Raw genomic sequence first — 25926 nt, forward strand, 5'->3', positions numbered from 1 at the left:
CCCTTCCTGGACCCACGAGGACACCAGCGTGCATGCACGGGGGAAGAGACCGGTCTCTCGAGGAGAGGCGCGCTCGGCATTTAACAGCGGCGGTGATGAGGCTTCATTCAGTCCAGCTGTGCCTCATCACACGCCGCCAGCCGCGTTGATCCTCGCCTCCTCCTCATACACACCCACTCCGCCGGGAGCCTGGTGAAGGGCGGCGAATAAGGGATGGGGTGGTGATGATAATGAGGGGGAGGGCCACCGACTCGTCACAATATATATATATATATATATATACTGCAAATCAGACAAAATTCCAAAATTCGTATTACAAATTCATAATTAGTCATTTCAAATCAATGATTTAGCTGAATGTAAACATCAACATGTGAGCAAAAAGTTATTGTAGTGATGCTATTTTTCGGGTGTTTGTTTTATTTGCACGTTTTAGTGATCCATTGAAGTGCCTGTGTATTTTACCAGGATTGGCCCTGCTGCAGATGCTCAAGTTGCTTAGCAACAGCTGTTAGTGGTCTTCAGGAAATGTTGGCTGAGGGGCTTGTTTGCTTGACGGTGCTTATAGGAGCTTCCTTCACTAAATACCAATAAAGTCAGCTCACGGTGTCTCTATCGAGAGCACTCACACGCTCTTATCTATATGGCAAGGGTGATGGGGCTTTTCATGGAGTCTGTCATTACTGTGTACTGTGAGCTTACTAAAAATACTCAAGTCATCGTACAAGCCATTTCCTGTCTTATTATTTCAATAGAGCACTGTGGCAGAAAATGTATTGCGTAATGGGTTGATAAGATTAAATAATGATTAAAAATCAGTCCTACTTGATTGACTCTACATACTGTGGACCCATTTATCACTGATATGAATATCCGACTGAAGTGATCTTATCACATTTGGAGAGCACCAAGGTTCAGCTTTTTATTTTGCTAGTAGTTAAGATTTTACTGGCCAACACCACATTTATTAATTGAATTTGAGTTTATATCATTTTAAATTTGCATTTCAACTTTTGAATTAAATAAAATTAGAAAAATATACTAATATTATTTAAAAATCTATTATTTCTTATTATTTATTTTGGCCAACATGGAAGCAGCAACAGTTATTTTCTTCTATATTGTAACGTACATCCGTGAGCCATGGGTACGATGGCCCAGTAGTGCACAACACAACGAAATCTCCACAACACAACGAAAATAAGCCACAACACAATGAAATAAGCACAACACAATGGAAATAAGTTGCAACACAACAGAAACAAGCCACAACACCACAAAATTAGCACAACACAATGGAAACAAGCCACAACGAAATTAGCACAACACAGTGGAAACAAGCCACAACGAAATTAGCACAACACAGTGGAAACAAGTCGCAACACATAGAAATGAGCATAACACAATGGAAACAAGCTGCAACACCACAAAATTGGCAGAACACAATGGAAACAAGCCACAACGCAACGAAATTAGCACAACACAATGGAAACAAGCCACAACAAAACAGAAACAAGCTGCAACACAACAAAATTAGCACAATACAATGAAAGTCCCATTCTTTGTGTTGTGGTGATTTCGTTGTGTTCATTCATGAATGAATTGTAAAATAGAAATGTCCATATCATGCCGACTTTTATTTATTTATTTTTTCAAAAGAAGCTAAGCTTTCTTTAAATTGCAATAATAGCTGAAAAAGCTCTAGCACATCCCTAACTGAAATACAGCTTTATTATACATACTCAGAATCAAATAACCCAACAATAAACCTAGTAATGACAAAAAATTTTCATGTATAACCACTAAATAAACAAGACTCTCCCTCAAGTTCCCTCACTTGCAATCTGATAAGGAACAATGGTAAAGAAAACTGTAAATATAATAGACCAAATGATTGAAGTAGACACACCTGGACAAAGAAATAGGAACAGGAACATATCGCTTTTTCCATATTTGAGAGAGTTCTATAAGCTGTGGTGGTTAAAACTTGATGAAGTCCCAGATAAAGGCGTAGTTCCATGGAAATGCCTTTACTGTCTTTCCTGTATTGCATATTTGCTTTGAAGCTGCTTGAAGATGCGGGTTCCCAAGAAACACTTTTCTTGGGAACCCGCATGAGCTGACGGCTTTCCCAGCAGTGCCGGGGAGGGACGGGATGTGTGTTGATCTGCATCACACAGAAGAAAGCTGTGATGTTGACATTCTTGCACACTGTCTGCCACATACTTCATATCATTAAACATACAGATAACCTTCTGAGGATGTATCCATTTAGAAGCTATGACCTTTGTGTTGCCACTGGAGCTTGTGTGGTTACGTGTGTTTGTGTTGTGTGTACTGTAGTCGGTTGCTTTCTGGGATGTTAATAGAGTAATGAAGAGCGATCAGCTTCTCTGCAGCATGGGCTGGGAGCAGGTCCAGACTCTGCAGGACTTCTGCTGGTCCACCCTCACAGCTAGCACTGTCAGCTTTTGAGAAAGCGAGCATTGAACAAAACATCGCCTGCTTTCATTGTGGCTCTAAGATTAGATGCTTGGACGGAGGTCAACCGTCTCCTTTGTTTCCTTTTAATCAGGCGATGGCCCTGTGGGCCACTGTCAGAGATCACTGCCCTCCATTGTTTAGGGATGTCAGAGGAGGCAGTGCTGCTTAGAAAAGAGTCTTTGGTTGCAGTGAGAGCCTCGATTGTGGTTGTAAAGAAGGAGGATGAGGTGCCAGGATCAGCCAGAACTCCATAGCTCTATCTTTATTGTGACTTTAAGATGCTTGGCTTAAACTCTGAAAGTGGCAGCCGTGAGTTGCAAGGGGATGGAACCAGCTGCAACAAAACCCTAAATTTAGGAGATCCCTTAGTTGAAACTTTTAACAATAATATTGGGGACAGTTCACCCAAAAATGAAAATGAAATGAATATTTTTTTTCCCATAATATGAAAGTATTGGCTATATCTTCAAAATTATTCATTTTGTGTTCAACAAAATAAAGAAACTCGTACAGGTTTAGAGTCACATGATGTTATATTTTTTTTTTTTTGGTGAAGTAATATTTTAAGATTAAGAATTAAGAAGCTCAATAGTTTGGGGTTAGTTAAATTTATGTATTTATTTATTGAACAATTAAAACTTTTATTTTGAAAGAATGCATTAAATTGAGAGAGAAAAACTGAAAAATGTACATTTTAAGAACATTTCATAAAATTGCCATTTTAGTATAGTATATTTTACAACAAATAAATGACACAAAAAATTCTAAAAATATATATTTAAAAAATATACAGAATGGAATCAAATAGTTATTACAAATTAATTACATAGATGTTTCAAATTGAATCTTAATCTTTATTGTAACAATAATGTGCACATTTAAATTAAATTGTGTGAGTGCAGCTTTATATTGGCCATCAACCACACTGCACTCTAAAATATTGGCATTAACCTTAGAAACCCATATTGGATGACCACTAGTCCTTAAACTAAAAGGGCACATGCTCTCATCATTTACTCTGTATGACTTTCTTTCATGAAGCATCAAAGGACAATGTTAACATTCTCTGAGCTGCTCATCCATTCAGTCAAAATGGAAAGGGACCAGCTCCAAAAAGGACAAAAAAGCACTATAAAAGCATCAAAAAGTGGTCATATGGAAAGCCATTCGAGTTTCGAAAGATGTGGTGAGTAAATGATGACACAATTTTTATTTTTGGTTGAACTATTCCTTCTTGTTCTTCTCAACCCTTATTACAGGGTAGACTGACAGTCAGATGATGCCAAAGGCGGAAAGAGAGGTTAGATGAGCTATTACGAACTGTTGAAGTCTGCCAGATCAGTCTAGACAAACATGACGGCCGTGCCTCCTTCCATTGAAGCGGAGAATCGGCACCGACAAGCAAGATAGAGAAAAGCCAAGACAGAACAATAGCAGACGAGAGAGAACTCAGGTGAGACATATGTTCCGCTGATGAAATGATTTATCCTCCACCCATGAAACAACAGGGTGAGACTTTAGCGTGATTGCTCTCACATCAGTGCATTCAGTGTAGCCAGAGGTGGTGAGTGTGAAGACAGGCTGAGTTCTAACATGTCCACTCACGCACTCATAGGCTTTCCTCATGTTCTTTCATCCCTTGGAGGCAGCTGCAAAGCGATTAGCCCTTTCTAGCGAGACCGACTCGTGGAATCATCAGTGCTGCTCATTAACCAAGCAATATTCGGCAGATCAATACTCTACGCAAGCACAAGAAGAGACACTGAGCCTGGTTTTAAACAACCCCCAGACCCACTGCGTCGTCTTCTGCTCATAGACTACAATAAGGAAAATGCTATAGCAACTCTTTCACAGCTACAAATATCATGTACTGTATTTGTTATGTTACACAAAATTGGCCCAGCTTTAAAAGTAGCTAGTTTAAATGTCCATACTCGTGTTTATCAATAATTACAAACAAACAATTGGTGCAGTCATGTAACATTATAACTCTCACTGTCTGGCTTTTGATCGATTTAATTTGTCCATGCTAAATAAAAGTATTTGATTTAAAAAAAAATCTCACTGACACCAAACATTTGAACAGTATTGCATCATGTATATTTTATTTGGATGTTTATTTAATGTGCAACTGTATTAAATATATATACTAATGTGTTAACAGTATTTGGACATTTCGAAAAGGTTGCAAAAACGGCAAACACAATTTTTGATGTTGACAGTCAACATTCTCTGAAGGTTAAGCATCCCCCGTCTCTTGAAAGAAAAGAAAAAACATACAATTTTAAGAGCTGTGCCTTATATTGTACCCTATTTGTGGAAAGTGCCCATTATCTTTTTCCAGGGTTTGAAAATTTTATTTCCCTCCCTCTAAATACTACCCTTTTTGATTGTTTTATGCTTTCTTTTCTTCCTTTTGAGAGTCCTGTGAGATTGTTTCACAGTGAAGGAATGTAATCACCATGTCAAAAACACCTACCGCTCTCTCACTCATCAAGACTTAAATGGAGAGTTTGAGACCGTCAGACTTGGCACAGGTATCATGCTCACATTCAAGTCTCTAAACGCTTCCCACATCTCTCCGCCTCTCACACCTGTGACCCCAGTTACATTTCATAGCATGTACGGCATTAAATTCACAGCTCGCACAGTATCTATGCAATACTTTGCAAAAGTGCAACAGATCTTAATGAAAAAGCTGAAAATACCTCAGGTTTTTCTTTTACTGTAAATCCATCTATCTGTTTGCTCGGTGTACAACCATATTTCTTTCTATGGGCCAGCACATATTGCCATTTCTTCACTAATAGCTGAAGGCCAGAATGACAAGCTCATTTTTCCTTTGGCCTCCAAAACGCTTTCTCTTTCTGTCATATTTTCGCATGCATTTCTAGCACATGTGCTGGAGCAAAGGTCATCTATTGTACAGGCTCATAAAAAGAGCAGAATCAAGGCCTACTTTATCCTGCAACTTCAATCAGCTAACCTGACACTAACTACATCTGACAACCTTCCAGGCACCGCCGCAATGCTGCTCAACTTCTAGTGCCTTTTCCATTAAGACAAAATATAGCTCTGTACTTACCTCATGGCCTGAGCAATAATATGTTCTCACTAAACATCCATCCAATGTTCATCTACTGCTATCATGGTGCATATAGATTTTTCTTGATAGCCACTATACCCATACCATAAAACACACACCTACGTGTACACTCAACCTTTCCACTCTCATAAGAAGTTTAATCAAATTTATACCCAACCTCAGGCACACATCCCCAATTGCACTTGCAGCTCACCAAGAGTCTATTACAGCTCTTGACTCAGCACTCTAAAGTGCCGAGATGATTCAGCATCGCTCTTTCTGGCTGCTCTCTTGCTGGAGATCTGTTGACTCCTACAGATGCACATTGTAAAATTAAATAGAAAGGACTGAGTTGTCATACAGTAAGAGATCAGAAGTGGTTATGGTCCATTACTGAGGCAAGTATTATTAATACGGGTTTGTTTGAACCCCTAAGCCTGAAGTAAGCGCTCATGTTCAATGGAAAGTCTAGAATCTTCAACACAAGCATATCCCATGCATGAGTATTAAATTTTATAGTGTACCTCGTCCCACGCTGTTTGTTCTACAGATATGAATGATAGCTTACCCCATCAGTAAGCAGCCACCTCCACTTTAAAAAAAAGAAAAAAAGGTGTGAAAACAATTTCCACTCAGAAATTGCTAGTAAATTTCACAAGACTTACTAAGAAACAGCAAGTAACGCATTGATTAAACATGATATTTTGAAGTAGAAAGATTGAAATGGTATTTTTGGTCAGAATTTAGTTTAGCGACCAACACTATTAAGTTATTAACTATGACTTTTGCCTCGATCAGCTTCTAATTTGCTGCTTATTAATAGTTAGTAAGGTAGTTGTTAAGTTTAGATATGGATTTGGATTAAGGGATCCAAAATATGTTCATGCAGAATAAGGCATTAATATGTGCTTTATAAGTACTAATAAACAGCTAATTTGCTAGTAATATGCACGCTAATAAGCAACTAGTTAATAGTAAGAATTGGTTCCTAAACTAAAGTTTTACTGTATTTTATTGTAATACATACTCCAGTATCTTTATTTACCACTTAGAAAAATAATTTTTGGCAGTCTAGAGACCAACTCCTAGAGAACTAGAGAGCACCTTAGCAACCACCTGTCAATGCTCTTGAAACGTAGCAGCCATCCACTCTTATTTTTGTATTATTTTTTTAAAGAAAAAGTAAAAATGTAGTTTTATTTAAGCCTGTCTTGCATCATATCTGTTTGAGATCTGCCTGCCTTAAAGTTGAGTAAGATATGTAATGAAACTGGTGGGTTGCTATAGCTTGATTTCATTTTCCATTTGGGGGTTTCATGTATTTGAAGGCCTTGCTCAAGCAGACACACACTCACACATTTTAAACTTATTGCCTGTGTCTTTAGTAATTTATTGCATTTTATGCTGTATTTTGAATTTATATATTATGTATGTGTGTGTGTGATTAATGTAGTGTATTGTAGAAGTGCTCATGCATCTATGGCAGATAATTCATCAGAACACTTTATATTATTCTACAGTAGCTGAAGTATTCAGTGTGGTTCACACAGGTACAAATACACACAAGCTAATACACCTAGAGAGGGAACACCAGATTGCCTTAACAGGTGTTGCCTGCCTAATGTGACACTTATTGAATATAAAACTGATGAAAGAGACAAACCAAAGCTTTTCCATCCTAATTGCCCTCCCACCCCCCATTCGAACAGGCTCACTCTTTTGCATAATTGTTTTTATATACACACACATGCACAGGTCCCTCTGAGAATGTGTCTGTTCTTTCCGAGCAGGTGTGACCTTTTCTCTGATGATCTGTGATAGCCGCAAGCCACACCTTTTACATTGTGTCTCAGCATGCTAAAACTCTCACACACACACAATGAGTGTTGTGTACCCCCTTGCATAGCATCTCACTTAAGTGCAGTTTCTTGCAAAATTTCACACTTCTGCCACAGGCTGACACTATATGCATTTCTAAACCTCAGTTTATGACCTAGTTTGAGAGCCATTTCACCTCATTATGACATGCCTCTGATATTTTTATTCATTTACATATTTATTCAGCAAGTATGCAATAAATTGTTCAAAAGGGACGATTAAGCCATTTATAATTCTACATAAGAATTCTATTTCAAATAATTGCTGTTTTTTACCTTTCTATTCATCAAAGAATCTTGTATCACGTATCACAGTTCCACCAAAATTTTGGGCAGCAATGATTTCTGAAGGATCATGAAAAATGAAACGCTTGCACAACTCTAAAGAAAACTGCAGTTATATCAGCAATAATGAAGCACAATACACATCAGGTGTGCCTCATCATGCCCTTCCAGTGGTGTTCCAGTGCTGTGCCCTGTCCTCCTGGCCACCTGCTCCTGGTGTGAGTTTGGACTTGGGTCGGGAATAAAAGGGCCAGGGGGTGACAATTGGAGGGTAGAGAATTCCAACCCAAGGACTTGTGCCACAATTGAGGCCAAATAGAATTTGTTAACTGTTCTTTCAACACCATAAGAACTAATTTTCCCTAATTTTTTGCTGAGCATTACATTTGGCCACCTGAACTAAAACACCTCATGGAACAGACTTAACCATCTTTACAAAATGCATTTCTTTATTTGGCTATTTATCACATTTCGAGGGCATAACATTTTATTTTTGATTCCGCTGGCATTTGTCAACATGTATTGTGGTGTACGTGTTATGCGAAAGGGATAGTTCACCCAAAAATGAAAATTCTGTCATCATTTACTCAATCTCGTGTCTTTTTTGATTATCATTGACTTCCATTTGTCTGAGAGATTTCTCAATATATCATCTTTTATGTTTCTCAGAAGGAAGTCAGACAGTTTTGAAATGACACACTATAAACTATTTTTAAGTAAATAAAACTGATTATTTTATGTTTTACAAGAAATTGTATTTCAGTCTTTCTGCTTCTACTACATTTCACATTTAATTCTATGTGTTACTTGCTGTTTCTTTGTAATTATTTAGTAGCAATGAAAATTGTTTCAAAGTATATCCTACACCAGATTGTTTACAGTGCATTGAGGGGGTACAAATAATGACGGAATTTTAATTTGTGGGTGAAATATACCTTTAAAGGCAGTTTAAGAAAGGCATCTTGAGACTATAACGGTCTGCTCCATTACACTGTGTTCAGATGTTTTGTATAAAACAATCTGACAAGTCTGAAAAATAATGCATGACCACTATACACGATAATGCTTGCTTGGTGCTATACTTTTAGAATGCAGTCTTTATCTCATAAATTTATCTCAGTATTTCCATGCACAAGTTCCGTAGTGAACCATACTGAATATCAGTATTCAGATAGACTCCATTTGAAATGTTTTTTGTTCTTTTAACTCTAATTCTATAAACCTCTAGCTTTTTTTAGTTTTCCAAACATTTTGGAATCTGACTTCTGCACAGACTTTTGTCAGAAGTGCATGGCCCTGCAGCTTAGACAGAAGGCTGAACAGGATTTAAGAGTTTACGACGCAAGTTTACTCACACAGAAATTTAAGCCCACATTTTCATGTAATTGATTAGAGTTTCACTATGCAAACAAGATAAACACCGCTTCCTGCATTGCAGTAAAAGTTCACCCTGGGGCAAGCATGGCATTTGACCTGGCCAAGTTCATTAAACGCCTCCATGAGACGTCTACAGAAACTAATGTGAGAGAGCAAATGTAACAGCCAGGGTTGGTATTTTAAAAGCAGATGAGATGTAGAAACATCTGGTTATGAAGATTGTTATGAAATGCTCCTACCAGATTTCTGGTCACATTAAGTCAAATTGTAAACTGGATAAATCCACATATTGTCTGTGGGTAGTTCATGGTATAAAACTTTTTAATTTTATGAATGTTGTAGGTTGTTCTAAGCAGAAGCACAAATGTCCTCAGAGACGAAAAATGTTCCATCCCACGGCATCATTCTTGGAGTGGCTCTGAAATTTATGAAGTGTCAGATTTTTAGAGCTGAATCTCAGGATCTAATATGAAAGATCAAGGCCTGGTTTTGTGGTTTGGTTCTTTTAAACTCTCTATATAAGACTCGCATCTTACATTTCACTCGTAACCTTAGTCCAATATGAACACAAACAGAACGAGAGCAGTTTGTCACCTTTTGTATCTTTGTATGTGATGGCCTACTTAACCTGATCACATTTAAGCCCTGTGGCTTGTACTGCTCTAGATACTGTACAAAACATGAGGCATGTGCATCCAGACCACACCTGAACATGACATGCTTGTGTTTCTCATCCTTCTCAATGATTAAAACATTCATCTTCTACCTGAATGGAGAGCTTACAGGTTATCAGTGATTCCCACAGGACATTGGATCCGTACAGTAGTCAGGCTGCATAATGCAGTGTGAAGCCAGTGGGAGTGGTCCATAGACATGTGGAGCTCCCACAATGCACCTCTACTGGAATGAAAAGAGCTGACAGTTTGCACATCAGTATGGGAAAGGAAATTAGAGAGTCTATTATACTTGCTGTGAGAGAGGAGAAAGAGGATAAATCTTTAACAGCAGAAAAGGACCATCTCTATTTGCTGCATTAACTGAGAAATGTCAATAACACCTAATTTCAAAAATCTACTGAAGATGTAGGAAGTAGCCAACAGAAGAAAAGGAAATATCAATACACTACTGTGTTTTGATAGTCTATCATGACAACATTAAATCGATAAGTATTTTAAATTATTGTTATTTCGCATTTTAAAGGAGTAGTTTGCCCAAATATGAAAAATCTGTGATCATTTGTTTACTCTCATGCTACAAAAGGAATACAAAAGGAGAAATGTTGAAAAATGTATCATTGACGTCACAACAGAAGAAATCGGTGTTAGAGCTTTGGTATGACTTGAAGGTAAACTATCCCTTTAAAGGTCTGTAATTTCTAGCACCTTTAAGAAAAGTTTGCAGACATTTAAAGTTTGTGGACAGTATGTCGAACTCTTTCGTGTCACACTGAAAAGCTGAGGTATGAAAATCCTAACGGTGAAAGTCAATGTAGCATGACTGCATGCATGGTTACTCAGCTATATCAAGTGCATGGGCTGACATTGTTTTTTGCAGCATCAACAAGAACAAGCTGATGTTAGGACTGGGTATCGGTAACAACATCGCAATGTGTTACATATCGATACAGATCAGTGCAGTGCAACAGGGATTGTGATTAAAACTGTGCCAAATCCACATAACAGACCCAGTGTCTGATATATCACCACAACGCTACTCGATATAACAATAAAGTAAGTCAATGCACGTCTTACCGTGTGGAAAAAATGACTCACAAGTAATACAATTAATTCTATAATACTGTATATAGGGCCAGAATTACTCACAGCTTGCGCCAGCGCAAACCATCTTTTGGAAAAATTTATGGGAGGAGAGTTTTAAAATGAATCCCTAACTTTTGTGCTCATTAAATTACTGGAATTTGCGCCATTATTTAACGCCCAGAAAAGCATGTCTTAGAGCATGTGGTAAGTTGCACTGATCTTGGTAGATTGTGCTGGTCATTATGGAAATGATCTGGCTGCATCTGTGTTCTTTAATGTGCGCATTGTCCGTAAAACACCCGCAGAATTTCCCGTATCATCTGCGCTTTTTTGGGGGGGTTGAACACTAATTTGCCCTGTTTAGTGAATTAGTAAACCTGTGTATAATAGTTAGAAGTATTAATTTAATTTAATAGAAGTAGTAATTAATTTTCATCATTTTATGATGACTTTAACCAAAAAAAATACAAACGTTGTTACAAATCCAGTTCGTGGCCTTCCGTCCGACTGCCACAAGAGGTCGTCTCTCCATCATATTGACTCTCTCACCACACAGACTGTTACATGTCACTCCGGACTACAGTTCCCATCATCCATTGCACTGATTACACACACACAGCTGAATGCACTGATTACACATACACAGCTGAATCCAATCAGACACGCTTTATTAGCCTTGGACTTCCTCTTTCAAATGGCCGAGTATTGTTTAGCACATATCACTCTTCTAGTGATAGTTACATTACGGAGCCATTCCTAGTTTCTAGTTCTAATTTAAGTCTAGTCATTTCACGTTGCCTTGTTCCTGATCTTGTGCCTATGTATCAACCCTTTGCCTGCTGTTTCGGGCTGTGTTTGCACCTCGCCTGGACTATTGCTCGTGTTATTTGGATTAACCCTCATGTCAAGCCCTCTGGATATTGTTCGCCGATCGTAGACCCACGCTGGCCGTAGGAATATTCTTTGTCTTGCCTGTGTTATGCCTGTTTGCCATTGTTTGAGTCTTGCCTTTTTTGTGACCACGTCTTGTAAATAAAGCTTGCAAATGGATCTGCACGTCTCGTTCGCCCCGTGACAAGCGTGCACTACTAGAAAACTATATTTTCTAAATTATTGATCTTGTGAAAGATTCATGAACGATATTTGACTCAGATTTACATCACAATATAGAAAAAAAACATCTGTCGCTACTTCTGTTAGATCGAGACTTTTTTTTTTTTTTAAACTGTTTTCACACTTTTTTGGGTTTTTAGAATAGTTTTTGTTAACAATAACCTTGCCATTAACCATTTTAGTCTAGTTGAGTTTCTCATCCGCTGTTGAGAACGAGAAGAGGAAGAAAGATACATGAAACTCTGCTGAAATACACCCTAACCTGAGCAGGCTGTTGTTCAGCCCTGCACGCTTTCATAAATGCAGGCATTAATTATGGATTTATTGCTGTCCTTGTCTGTGCGCTGCTGTGTCACTATGCAGATCTCAATTATTCATGAGCTGTAGGAGCGGTGTAAAGGGGGGTGCACCCAAGCGGGACGGTGCAGTTTACAGATTATTTCTCTTTCAGCACCAAATCGTCCGGTTCGCTTTATTGCAGTATTTTAATCACTTGCTCCCCATTTCTCATTTAAAACTAAGACTAATAGCAGTCAGTGGTGACATTTCTATAATGAGGATGTTGAGTGTGTACTTACACTGACGCTCTGTGATATACATTTGTGTATGAAGCTGGGAATCTCAGCCTCACAACCCCAATCCCCCCCCCCAGTTAATTACAAGTTTAAATAAGTAGAATGTCATGCTGAAGAGGCACTTTATTTAGTGTAGTAAAGAGATATGTCGTCCTGCATTGCACTATTCTGCCCTGGAGAAATTATGTGTCACTCGCTGTTTTACACACATCAAATAAACAGACTTCGTATTGATTGGCCATATTATACACTTTTGTAGTAGTTTACTTTTTGCATGAAGTCCATTTAAATTTCTAACACTGAAAATAATCAGATTTATTATTTTTTCCTTGTTACCCTATTTTTGACTGCTACACAGTGTCCTAACCAAGTCCTAACAATGCTGTGTGATGCAACCATTTAAAAAAATATATTGGATGTTTAATATACAGTTTTGAGGAGCAGGATTTTTACCCTATTAGGTTTTACTGTGGAGCTGCTAGTATTTTCACTACTGTATCTACAGTAAAACTTAAAGAGACTGATTGATAAAAAAGTGACAGTAAATACATTAACATTGTTACAAAATATTCCCTTTGAACTTTCTATTCATCAAAGAATCATGAAAAAGAATGTGTTACTATTTCCATAAAATATTAAGCTATTTTCATCATCAATAATAATAAGAAATGTTACTTAATGTTACTCTGATGCTCATCAAATCAGCATTTTAGAATGATTTCTGAAGGAACATGCGACTCTGAAGACTAGAGTAATGGCTGCTGAAAATTTAGCTTTGCCTTCACAGGAATAAGTTACATTTTAAAATATATTAAAAATAGAAAATGGGTATTTTAAATTGTAATAATATTTGGGTTTTTTTGTAAATTATTCTTGTGATTTATTTATTTATTTTATTTTTTATGTTTTAACACAATTTATGTATAATATGTTAATAAGCAGTTTTCAAAGAAGTGAACTTGGCAGATTGGTTAGTAAGCTTTTCGTTGTAACCATTAGAGTATGTACTGTCAATTTCCAAAAAGCAAGAATAATCTTTAATGAGTAAGACAGCAGTTCCTGCATTTGATTATGCGCTGATTTCAGTGTATGCCAGCAGGAGTGTGGGTAAATCCTGTGTTTCTGTGTAGTAGTGCCCCGTTGACTGCAGTAGTGATGTGCATAAATAGCTGGCGGTCTGCTGTACTGAGACACTTGCAGAAGGTCACTCTATTGATTCATTCCCGCACTGCGGCCTTTGATTACCGGGCCTGACACACCACCGCAATCTATAATGCATTGTATATGCTTTGTGCAGAAATCCATAATGACTCTCTATATTCCGCCCTCATTCATAATGAAGGATAAGCGGTGCCCACGTTCCCCAAACTGTCAGATAGTCCCCATCCGTCAGCCTCGTTTTACATGCACAGTGAGTGGCACATTATTTCAGCTCTGTAATGGTTCACTTTTAAGATATGACCGTGGCCGCTCGTGGGTGTGCAGCGTGTATTAACTTGAGATTGTGATACAAGTGCAATTTGACTATGATTGCTCATTTAAGTCAATAAATGAATGTACAAGTATTCACAAGTTGAACTAGAGTCACAGTGTATGCGTGTGTGTGTGTGTGTGTGTGTGTGTGTGTTGGGGAGGGGGGGAGAAATTATATTTGACCAGAGTTTGCAGTCTGAATTGAATGCGATGAGATAAAGTTTTCGCTGGATGCACATGAAAACGCACATACCACTGTGCATGGCAAGTGTGGTCAGTGTGCATAGAATACTAGACCACTGTTTACTCATATAGTGCGGTGTCTACTTGCATATCACCTGCTATTTTTTTAAATGATGCGAAACTGGATGCATTATGCAAACATTTCAAACAGTAACATGCAACATTGTTGTCACATGACATACTTTTCAGTTTGCATGCACAAAAAAAGGAAAAGTCTTTAATCTTGGCAGTCAACAAAAACTGTGATACTGTAGATATTAATTGCAGATTACACGTCATACTTTGCAGGAAATTTCTTTGGAAGTTCATATTTATGCATTTTGGATGACGCTTTTATCCAAAGTCACTTACTTTGCATTCAAGGTACACATTTAAAAAAAATGTTCTTGCTTTCCTAGGAATCAAACTTTGCTAGTGCCATGCGCTACTATTTGAGCTACAGGAAAGCTCAACAAAATCTGTTCAATTGGGACATCATTGAACACAGACAATGACTTGATGTCATCCATAATGTTAATAAACACAAATATAATATAAATGAAAACATATACATACTTGTATATTTAAATACATAATATAATTATTTGGTGATTTAAAATTTAAAATTAATGTGGTAAATAATTTAAAAAAAGCCAACAAGCCTTTTGCATTGTGCTGTGTGTGTTTGTGTGTGTGTATATGTATGTATGTATGTAGTGATATGTATACATACACACACACACACACACTATATGTGTGTTTGTGAAAATAATTTTATTTTATATTTTATTGTATTTATGTACATAAAATTGCAATGAAACCCATGCCATTGGAACAAGTCAAACATTTTTTTTTTTTTTTTTGCAATAGTGGTGTGCAATGACTAAAGGGGAAATTTTCTTCTCTACTTTCTATGAAGTTATACATTGATGTACAGTTGTTCCCTGTGTCATTGGTATTTCCCTTTATATATATGTGCGATTTGGAACCTCACTTAAAATGGCATAATAAATAGAAAACATAAACAAAAAAAAACATTCAAATGTGTTTTTAAAAACAGTATTATTTTCTTTATATCTGGGATCTCTCGTTTCTTCTATATCATTCTTGTTATTTCCTTTCTTGTCCTTCCCTGCACATTTTTGTAACTGATTAATTTTGAGAAATTTACTATGTGCTCTTTCACTTTGCGCTGACTTGACAACTAACTTTCTCCACTTACTTCTTGAGCTCACTATAATCCTCAGTAACAGCTGTATGACTGGAGCGTTGTCAGCAGCTGAGCTCAATCCAGTTTTATATTCTGTGGAGGAACAGGCAGAGCTGATAGATAATCTCAGACCTCACTTATGCCTTTATCTCTCACAGTTAACGCAAGCATGTCCTATCACCTCACTGATCATACACGCTTCTGTGTTTTTACAGGACCAGAATCCCTTGCAGAGGCCCTAGAGGAATAAGAACTCATCAGAGCTGTCGGTTCTCTGAAGTGAAGTCTCATAAGCGAAGTCTCAAGGGATCTCGAAACACTCCGCCCCTTCTCTGCGAGGGGCCGCTGCCATGATATAACCTCCAAGCCTCTAAGTGCACACGCAAGTGAGACCCAGTGACCCCCGACGTCCCCCTTCCACTGTGGAGGAGCCCTGAGGTGGTGCGCTGCCGCTGAGCTGAGTATGCCTCAAACTCCTGTGTTGTGAAAGGAGAGTGTGCGCTGGGCAGCACTAGGCGCCATGCGTCCGTGGACGGGCTCGTGGCGCTGGATTATGCTGGTGCTGCTGGCCTGGGGCACGCTGCTTTTCTACATTGGGGGTCACCTCGTGAGGGACAGCGAGCATCCGGAACGGTCCAGCAGAGAGCTCTCCAAGATCCTGGCCAAGCTGGAAAGGCTGAAACAGCAGAATGAAGATCTGAGACGCATGGCAGAGACTCTAAGGTTGGTGAATTTTTTTTTATTATTAATTTTTCTTTAGGGATTGTCTTTCAATGTGAGTTATTTGGATTGCCCATATAATTTGGGATATCTACTGCAATAGTTAGCCCACAGGCCAACAGGTTTGTGAAGTCTAATATGTGATATGTTAGTTGGATTATGATCGTTCTTCACAAAAATCAGAAAATGGTAGATTTTTAAGGCATGTTATCCTAAAATTTTATCACTACAGTTTACTCTAGATAGAATGAGGCAAGATTGTTGACTAGTCCACTAGTTAATTGGTCTACTAGTCTATCGTTGTTGGGGTTTTTTTTAAGTAAATTCAAGTCGTTTTTTATTTGCATAGCACTCTTCACGATATATATTGTTTCAAAGCAGCTTTACAGAAAATGATGGTGTTAATGTTAATAATATCCTAATATCTTATTGCTTTTACATTTAGCAGATTAGAGCTGGATGATAATATAATCTACATTCTGCAATGAAATAAACAATCAAGCAGTTGAGATTTGCGAGGTGCTGTGTTTTTTAGCTTGCTAACAGCTTTCCGGTATTTCCAGCATGGTAAAATCCTCCCAGAGTAGTTGCGTACTGACATTAAATCACCAATTCGTAGCAAATTCATCATATATAACAATAAATTTAAGGACAGTTACAGTTAAGTAATTCTATTGCTCTTGTATTTACACTTGCTGCGTTACGATTGGTCCTCGTCAGCCAATAGCTGGTCTTGTATGGTCAGGCTTGCACTAGTCACTTCCTGTCATGCACTGTGGCATTTGACAGACAGCCATTGGGCTAAATTTGATCTGCTTTGCTAGTTAAATGATCATTACCCTCCGGGAAACCTTGTATAATCGACAGATGCAAACAGGCTTCTTCACAGTTCACCTGCCTGCTGTTTTCATCTGAATGTGTGTGTATGTGCGTGCGTATATGTGCTGTATGTGCAGTATGCAAACTTGTGTGCACCATGTATTTCACTAAGCCGTGGTCATGTCATCTGTCTGCTTATACATTATGTAAACTCAGTTTTCAGTGTTATTGTAAATTATTAAATTGACCCTGGTGACTTTTTCCACAAATGTGCCTATTTGACAGCACACGTGCACATTCCTCACAATGTTACATTTGGTGATTTATATAGTAATTTTTTGTCAGATTCTTCTTTAATAAACCGCCAGATTTTTTACCCCTTTTTATATATGTTTGAAACACTAAGTAAACTAATAAGTTGTTACTTGTCATTTGCCCTCTGAATGTATGTGTTGTGTATGAAACTAATACTTTGTCTAATAATAATAATAAAAAGCTAAATAATTTATACATGCAAGACATTAAATATGAATTTGCTTTACCTGTAAACACTGGTGTTTACTGTTGAACGCATTGTGTAATGCCTTTGTCAGATGCTGCTTTTAGAGACCTTCTGTATAGTGCCACAATCAGATATGAATTTCAGAAACAGTTAGTTGCTAATACTACAAAGTAACCAAAACCTTGGTAAATGTCACTGAAAGGTTTTGGACACATCAGCACCATAAGAAAAACTTTTACTTTACAAAGATTGTATGCAAATCAACCTCACATAAACAAAAACGGGAAACAGCACATCCTACTTCCTGCACGAATGTAAACAAGCCTAGGTACAAAGGATTCGTTAAATTCTTTTTGGCAGAACATAAACACAGACTTGTGATTATACTGTATTATGATTCTCAAAAAGAGGCCATTTGAAGGCTTTGAAGCAATGCTTTTTTCATTTGCAGTCAGTTTCAGTTAAGTATTTCTCAGCTACTTATTTCATAGTCTCATAGTTGGCTAAATGTCTGATGCATATAGCAACACATATCTAGAAACACTTCAGGAGTGTCGAAGTCGTCGTCGGATTGGTTAGATTATACAGGATTTCCGGGAGACGTGTGTGTCGCGTTCTTTAACGTTCCGCCTGGAAACAAAGAAGCCGTGGCGCCAAACCCCCTCACGAAGTGTTTACAACTGTGACGAGCGCTTGTCAGGATCAACTAAACGCTGAATTTTCAAAAGTATGTGAAAATTTTAAAGTTCGCGGCATAGAATCTTTAAAATATGTCCGAGAGTTTTACACACCGGTCTGTTATTGTGGCGACACTTCCACGCCCCTAAACATGATGCGGCACAAAACGAAACGTGATTGGTTGCGTTACCTGTCAGTCATATGGCCTCTTGGGCGGGCTTTGGCCATCAAAGCGGCCAATGTTCCAAGACCTTCAGCCGTCAGCCTGAAGGTCAGGCTACGCGAGACTACTTATTTCATGCTCCAGACAATTATACATGATTAAAACAACTGCAGTATGGACTAGGGATGGGACAAAAAATATATATACCAGAATTGATATTAATTCATATGAAATACATTGCTTTATTGTGGTCCTTGCTTATATACGAGGCGGAGGAAAGTTACCTCTTTTATTTCAGCAGAGGGCGATGTGTTGTATCGGTGAGTATTTCAGTGTTTCTCAACTGGTGGGTCGCGGAGTGTGCGGCCAAAGAAACGACATCAACAACAACAAAAACTTAATTCTTAATGTTTTTCTGATGCGAGACTTTTATTTTAAAAGACGTGCATGAAAGATGTTGACACTTCTGTCAGATGCAGCTTAAGTAAAGAGTGCCTGAGAAAAACGCGCTGTCCCGATTGAGTATCTGCGGTCAGATGAGATGTTGACAGGCTTAATGTCAGTGTCATTATTCTATCGTTATTTCTGTAACTTGTTACGAAATAAAAAGTCTCTCACCTCAGAAAAACGAACTATCCTGTCCTGTCAGATGTTATACCGTGTTCGTAGCGCGCACTCGATGTATACTCGAGCAGTTTCCACATTTCATTAACAGTTCATGTTAGTATTGTATATTCACCATGTAAACTGTTCTTTCCATAACCCAAAAATACCATGTTGTTTTCACTTTGTGTCAGTTTGTATTATTATTATGTTTAAATGACTGTGGTGGCTCAAACCAACTTAATTGTATTAACAAAAACTAGTTTGGGACTGCTATTTAATAGCCTTACCTTATAGGCTGTTTATTCAGTATTAATCATATTCTTAACAGTCTTAATTTTTGTGAAATAAATTTGTTTTATTACAAATCCCATTCAAAAAGAGACCTTAGGAATGCTAAGGAGTTAATTATATTATATATTTTATTTAATGCAGTCCAGTATTTAAAAGAATGGCTTTCGAGTTAAGTTTGATTTTAAAGAAAGCTTTCACAGACTTCATTTTATTTAATTTTATTTTATTAATGGAACTAGTTTGATGAGCACTTTATTTCAAAAGCCACTTTATTTCTAAAAAGTATTTTTCTATTGGACTTTTTGTGGCTGTTTGTTTATGTTTACTGAAAACTGAATTAAAACAGGAAAAATGACTGCTAAGATGTGTGTGGGTGTGTGTGTGTTTATTTTTTATTGTGACAGTCTGTTTATTAAAGGTGCAGTAGGAGATCTCGGAAAATGCTAACTTTAGCCTGATAGCACTGAAAGCGAACGTCCCACCCTCCCTGTAATCGCCGTCCAAAGCCACGCCTCCTGAATGCACATACGCTCAAGGAGCAGCCAGAGACAACATAAATTACTACAATAGGCTACATCAATGGTTTTCCAATTACAATCCTCACGCCCTCCCCGCTCTGCACATTTCATATGTATATCTTATCACGTCCAATGGTTGTTCTATTCGACCGTAAGTCATGACCGTAAGTGCCCTGCGAAGTGGACATCACCAGATATTCCGCCATGATTCCAGTTCAAAGCGAGCGTTTATGTTCCATACAAAGGGCATTAAAGTGTGCCAGACCTGAATTTAAATTGTATTTATTTACAGAGGTATATTATGTCACACTTCACACTTCTCTTTCGTCTGTGTGTAAGGAGCAGCGCAAATCTGTGAGTGAATGTTCTGAAGTGAAATAAATGGATTTCCCCTGCTCAGGGAGTAGGGAGCAATGAACACTGTGTAAGGAGCATGTCAATCGGAACAAAGTTCATGCACGGAGCTCTCTTCTAACGAGCTGGTTATCTGAACCGAGTGTGTTAACTAAGCGAGACATGCAAAATATGCAGAGCTGGGGGTGCGAGGACCGGAACTGGGAACAGCGCTGGGCTACATCATGTGTCATTCACCGGTGAGAAAACTTTACAGCACAGTTAGTAAAAGTACTACAGTACCAAGAAGGAAGATCGGGTTGTTGATATTTGCCTGCCTATCTGGCTCTGTCTGCACAGCGTGCTTGAACGCGCTGATGACGTATCGTGTCTGTGCGAACAGGGTGTGCAGAGGTATGCTAATACATACATTGACAGGCAGGTAGGAAAGACAATTAAAACACTCAGACCGAGCGTTTTAATTGGACAAACATTTCTTGGTCCTATACCTTCCACAGAATATATAAATACATTTAGACCACTTAACTTAATGATTACTATCAGGATGTGAAGAGACTTTCAACCAGAATAACAAAAAAATGTTTCTGAAGACAATCACCTATGGCACCTTTAAGTGTATCATTCAACTTTTTCCCATGGTCTAGAGTTAAAAACAAAAAATAAAAATCGCAACACAGCAATATCGAATCGCAATGTTTGTAGAAATCTTTAAAAAATCGCAATACATATCGTATCGGCACCCAAGTATCGTGATAGTATCGAATCGGGAGGTAGGTGTATGTCCCATCCCTAGTATGGATAATGAGAAGCATAAAAATTTTGTTTGGATACAAAGTCTCTAGCAGCTAGCCTTTACCGACATCACAGACAGACTGATCGAATATTCATAAAAAAGAATATGATCAAATTAAGCTCAATTGACAACTTATATTCCTGAAGGCATCCAATGTACACTTTACTATCCAATGACGCCACAGTAGTTGTGAATGGCAGTGAAGTGATGCAACTTGCATCATAACTGAAGTCACATGATAAAGCCAATATAGCAAATGTAGTACGTCTAGATTTTATTCATACTACATGGATTTATACACTGTAAAAAGTGATACGTTGACTTAACTTAGAAAAAAATTAAGTAAATAATCATTTTTAAAAAAAGTTAAGTGAACTTGACAATTCACTTAACTTATTTTTTTTAAATTATCATTTACTTAAAAATTTTAAGGCAACAGGTTTCCTCAATTTTTTTAAAGGGATCCCTGGGTATTAAGACTTGTATGGCTTAATATAACTGAAATGGTGTCTCTTACTGAAATATGTAGTAGAAAACCCAGTAAAGATTTATGTTATTTTAAAAAATCACCTCGTTTTATACATATTTTGAACTATGGGGTGCGCTGCGCATTTGAGCGATGGGTATAAGTATAGGTTTAAACCAAATGCTGTACCATCGATTTTTCCCCACAATGAATGTAAACGCCCTGGATATCGAGGGAAATCCGCGCTGAGAAACTCCTCTAGCGGCCGCGCGTCGGCATGTTTACATCCTAACAGATGGCATCTAGTGTTTCTTGTTTCAGCCGTTTGTAAGCTCTTTCAGTAGCTGTGGTCTACTAAAAGACTCAAAGGCATCAGGGCTAAAGTGGAGAGAAAAGAGAAGCGGGTCTTTAGGAAGTTTTATTCGTCCACAGGCATCTTCCCATTGTTTTCTCCTCTTCTTATAGCTAGGAAAGCAGTGAAGTCTTACATTACATCGCTTCTTTTTTTGCCCTTCGACTGAAAATTACAACCAAAAGTCTCACAATGTGGTATCGTATCAGTGTTTTATTTTCTGAGTTGTGTTGCGGTAAAAAGCAATATTATCAGTCTGCAATACCGGAGGCTGCACTTTCAGGACCGCAGTTGTAGGACCGCACTTCTAGGACCCTAGTTGTTTGTGACAGCGCCACCTACCGAGCCGGAGGACCGCAGTCCCAGTAACGTATTTCCAGGACCCTCGTTTTGGAGGACCGAAAAAAGTGCCACTAAGGCAGTATTTCCACCCAGTTTTAACTACATTAGAATTTTAGAGGTTTTTTTTAAAGTTTTATTACACCCAAATACTACTTTCTTCATTGCAATTAAACCTGGTTCCTAGGAATGTTGAGTAATTATTGGGTCTAAGTAGCATAATATAATAACTCAAGTAAAATAAGCAAGGAATCATAGTCTTTTTAGTCACTAGATCAACCACATTTTCAAGTACAGAGGGAAGACACAAAAATGACTCTGGGGGTAGATTTAAGATTGTGTATATTTTATAAAATAATATATTACAACAGTTGAACTTGAACACACAAAAACAAATTTGTTCATGACATGAACCACATAGAAAGAACTTCATGGACGACGTCTTCACTGACTCCTAAGAGAGAGAAAGAGAGAGAAGTGAATGAAATAAGGAACATTTAGTTGAACACGTTCTACTCTCTAATTTTAAATTTCATATTTAAAAGATCTTAGCTAGCACAGAGCGCACACACATATACGATCCAAAAATAATTATATCAATCTTCATACCAATTAATGTTCATAATACTATTATTGCATACTGTTCAAAGATTTGGAAAAAAAATATTTTGATGTTGTGGGAACAAAGGTTCTTGAAACATTCATGTCAATAAAGCCCATCTGAACTGAGAAAAAAAATAATAGAGAGAGATGCATGAAATCTGAATAGAAATAACATATTATTGACATGACTTTAAATATTTAAAGCACACGTTGTGATGTATGCAGCAGCACTACCTACCACCCGGATGCTCTCCCCTCTTTTCTCAATTGTTTCTCTATCACCCTATTCAATTCTTCCACTTCACTGAAATAGTAAATGGAGAAAATAATCACTGCTAGGTTAACAGAAATACTGTTAACGCTTAAAAAAAGGATACATTGGTCGACATATAGCGCAACTGTGCTCACGGCGACCGAGTTCGATTGCCGATTCCGCCCCTCTCTCCACCCAATGCTTTCCTGTCTGCTCTCTACTACTGTCCTATCTAATAAAGGCATAAAAAGCCCAAAAATATAACTTAAAAAAGGATACATTGGACATTGTGTAAAAACAATTCCAATACTTGACCAATTTATTTATTTATCTTTTGTCATACTATTGCCTGCCCTGAGCTGTGTCCTTGAAAGCACTTCATATAGAGTACAGTACACAGTAAATGACAATCTAACACGTGGTATTTTAACAGTCAATTATTATGATGGCCTCTCTGTTATGTCTGACTATTAAAATGCCATATGTCTCAACCAACATTATAAAACCATGTCAAAATGAAGAGACGTACTCATAACATGTATTGTGGGGTAACGTTAAACAGGCTGAATGTGCACGTGACAGTTAAAACATTAAGATTATTTTAACTTAATTAAAATGGAAAAACAGTGATTAATTAACAAGCTTTCACAACGAACGTGCTACAGTTTATTGTGCTGTCAATAATTCAACAGGCTTATCATGCTAACAATTCATTTTACAGCATTAGAGGCTAATATATGATGGCTATGAATTCAAGACTATTTATCAAATCACGATCACTTCGGCTACGTTAACTTTCCAATGAAATGCATCACAATTGTTTTTAATGTTAAACAAATAAAAATGTATTCACATTTGATACTCACACTCTGACTGTCATCCATCTTCGCTGGTCCTCTAATTCGGTCGGTGGCGCTGTCACTAAAAACCTAGGGTCCTAGAAATGCGGTCCTAGGACTGCGTTCCTGAAAATGCAGCCTCCGGTTTTGCAGGCAGATGTTACTCGTAAAAAGCGGCAGTAGCTCACTGGGTGCAACCATTTGACGTCATCAACGCAGAATGTACTGTGCGCGTAAAATAATGGCGCCCCCCATAGTCCAAAAACGATGTCATTTTTTAAAAATAACATACATTTTCATGGGTTTTTTACTACATATTTAAATAAGAGACATCATTGACGTTATATTAAGCTATACATGTCTTAATACCCGGGGATCCCTTTAATGCCGAGTTCACACTGCACGATTTTAGCCCGATTTTTCACTCGCCGACAGGTTTTGATAAATCGCCGACAAATGCCCGACATCGAGGCAAATCGGAGCTCGTTCACGCGAGTTACAATCGCGCAGTGTGAATTATCACAGACACGATCTGAGAGAATCGCCGACACGTCGCCGACGCCCGCGAAATATTTGGCATGCTAAATATCTGGAGCTGTCGGCGATTCACAATCACGCTGTGTGCAATGATTTCTGACCGAAAACTACATGACCTTCAGCCAATGAGAGACAAAGATACAGGGCAGAGGGAAGTTCGGTGAGGAGTTATAGACCATATCAGTATTTTAATATGTACAATTATATCATACAGAAACAAGCACAAACGCTTGACCAGCCGCAACAGCATAACAGTTACTGCAAAATTATTATTCACCACTCTTTGCAGAACACAATCCCTGTTCCCTGCATCTCCCTCCTGCATAATCTGTTTTTCTTTTTTTAGCTGGAAATCAGCGCACAGACAATTTGCGGGCTATATTTTTTTAATACTTCCAGTCTCCCTCGAGAACAACGGGCTGACACGCGCAGGTTCTCGCGTATCACTTCTCGCGTGTGTTTTGTTGTGAAACGTGGTTTGTGGATCAGACAGAGTTGTCGGCGATTCTTCCTATTGTGAAATCGTGCAAAGTGAAAGCCCCTGTCGCGATCCATCGTGCAATGTGAACACAGCAGTGACTGAATGCTACCCCAGATAGTCACGCAGTGTGAAAACAACAGCGATCCGACGAGTTTGAAAATCGTGCAGTGTGAACTCGGCATTAAGTCAACTTATCACTTTTTACAGTGTACTATATAGGACATACTTTTTTACTGGTTGCTAAGTTTGTTCCTCATCAAATGTAGTGCATATTTATACAGTGTGCGATTTCAGATGCACCTAATCATCTGATATTGCTTATAGTATAGTCTCAATGGTATTCCAAAACAAGTGAATCATGAATGGATTTGTCAAGGTTCACATTCCTAGTAACCACCCAAAACTCTTATTTAGAGCTTTTATTTATAAGAGATGACGTGTTTACAGTAGCTCTGAACCATCTGGTGTAGTGAACTCCTGATTTTGAATTCTGATGAAGTGTTTGCATAGAGATACTTGACTCTTAAGAGTGTGTATGTGTGTGTGCTTGCTACTCAAAGTAGGACAGGATGGAGAAAGTGTTATTTGTAATATATGAGCATGTACAGTCCTATTGAATTGAAACGGTTTGTTCTCCTCCTATCGCTCCGACACAGTACAGTATCAGCGCTGTCAGTCTTTCATTAAGCACTTCCTGAGGGAATTATCAGGTGCTGATATACGCGCACACACACACACACACACACACACTGCGATTCCCCATTAGAGCCCACTGATGCTTCATCTCGCTTTTATATTGACTCCTGCGTAAATGAAAAAGCGGATAACGCACACATAGAGGCTTGTTCAGCAGATATTTGGATGAGTGACGAGGCAGGCCAAAGATGGTGCTGTGATTGATCCAGAAGGAGAAGCCTGATGGAAGAGAAGGTGTACGACTCCAGCACTTACAGAGACTTATTATATCTCTCACACACACTCACTTACACACAGCAGTGCTGGAACAGCTTTACTGATGAGTTGTAGTGCAGTACAGAGTAGAAGTGGGCCGCCACACTGTGATGATGACAGTCCTCCTTTCACATATACTAACTCTGTGTCCAAATATGCCTGCAAATAGGATTTTGTTCAATTTGGACATTCAAGTTAGC

The 25926-nt window shown here is 38.1% G+C and overlaps 1 protein-coding gene across 2 annotated transcripts in view; it reads left to right on the top strand.

The window, feature by feature from the left end:
- Positions 1-25926, top strand: part of fut8a (fucosyltransferase 8a (alpha (1,6) fucosyltransferase)) — an 87373-nt gene that overhangs the window by 33420 nt on the left and 28027 nt on the right. For both annotated transcript variants that reach the window (XM_058748952.1, XM_058748953.1), the window contains one exon: positions 15677-16184. In XM_058748952.1, the coding sequence (XP_058604935.1) occupies positions 15982-16184 (203 nt within the window). In that variant the 5' untranslated portion in view covers positions 15677-15981. The remainder of the gene's footprint in view (positions 1-15676; positions 16185-25926) is intronic.

This window comes from Onychostoma macrolepis, chromosome 17 (genome assembly GCF_012432095.1).
Source record: "Onychostoma macrolepis isolate SWU-2019 chromosome 17, ASM1243209v1, whole genome shotgun sequence".
Taxonomy (NCBI): Eukaryota; Metazoa; Chordata; class Actinopteri; order Cypriniformes; family Cyprinidae; genus Onychostoma; species Onychostoma macrolepis.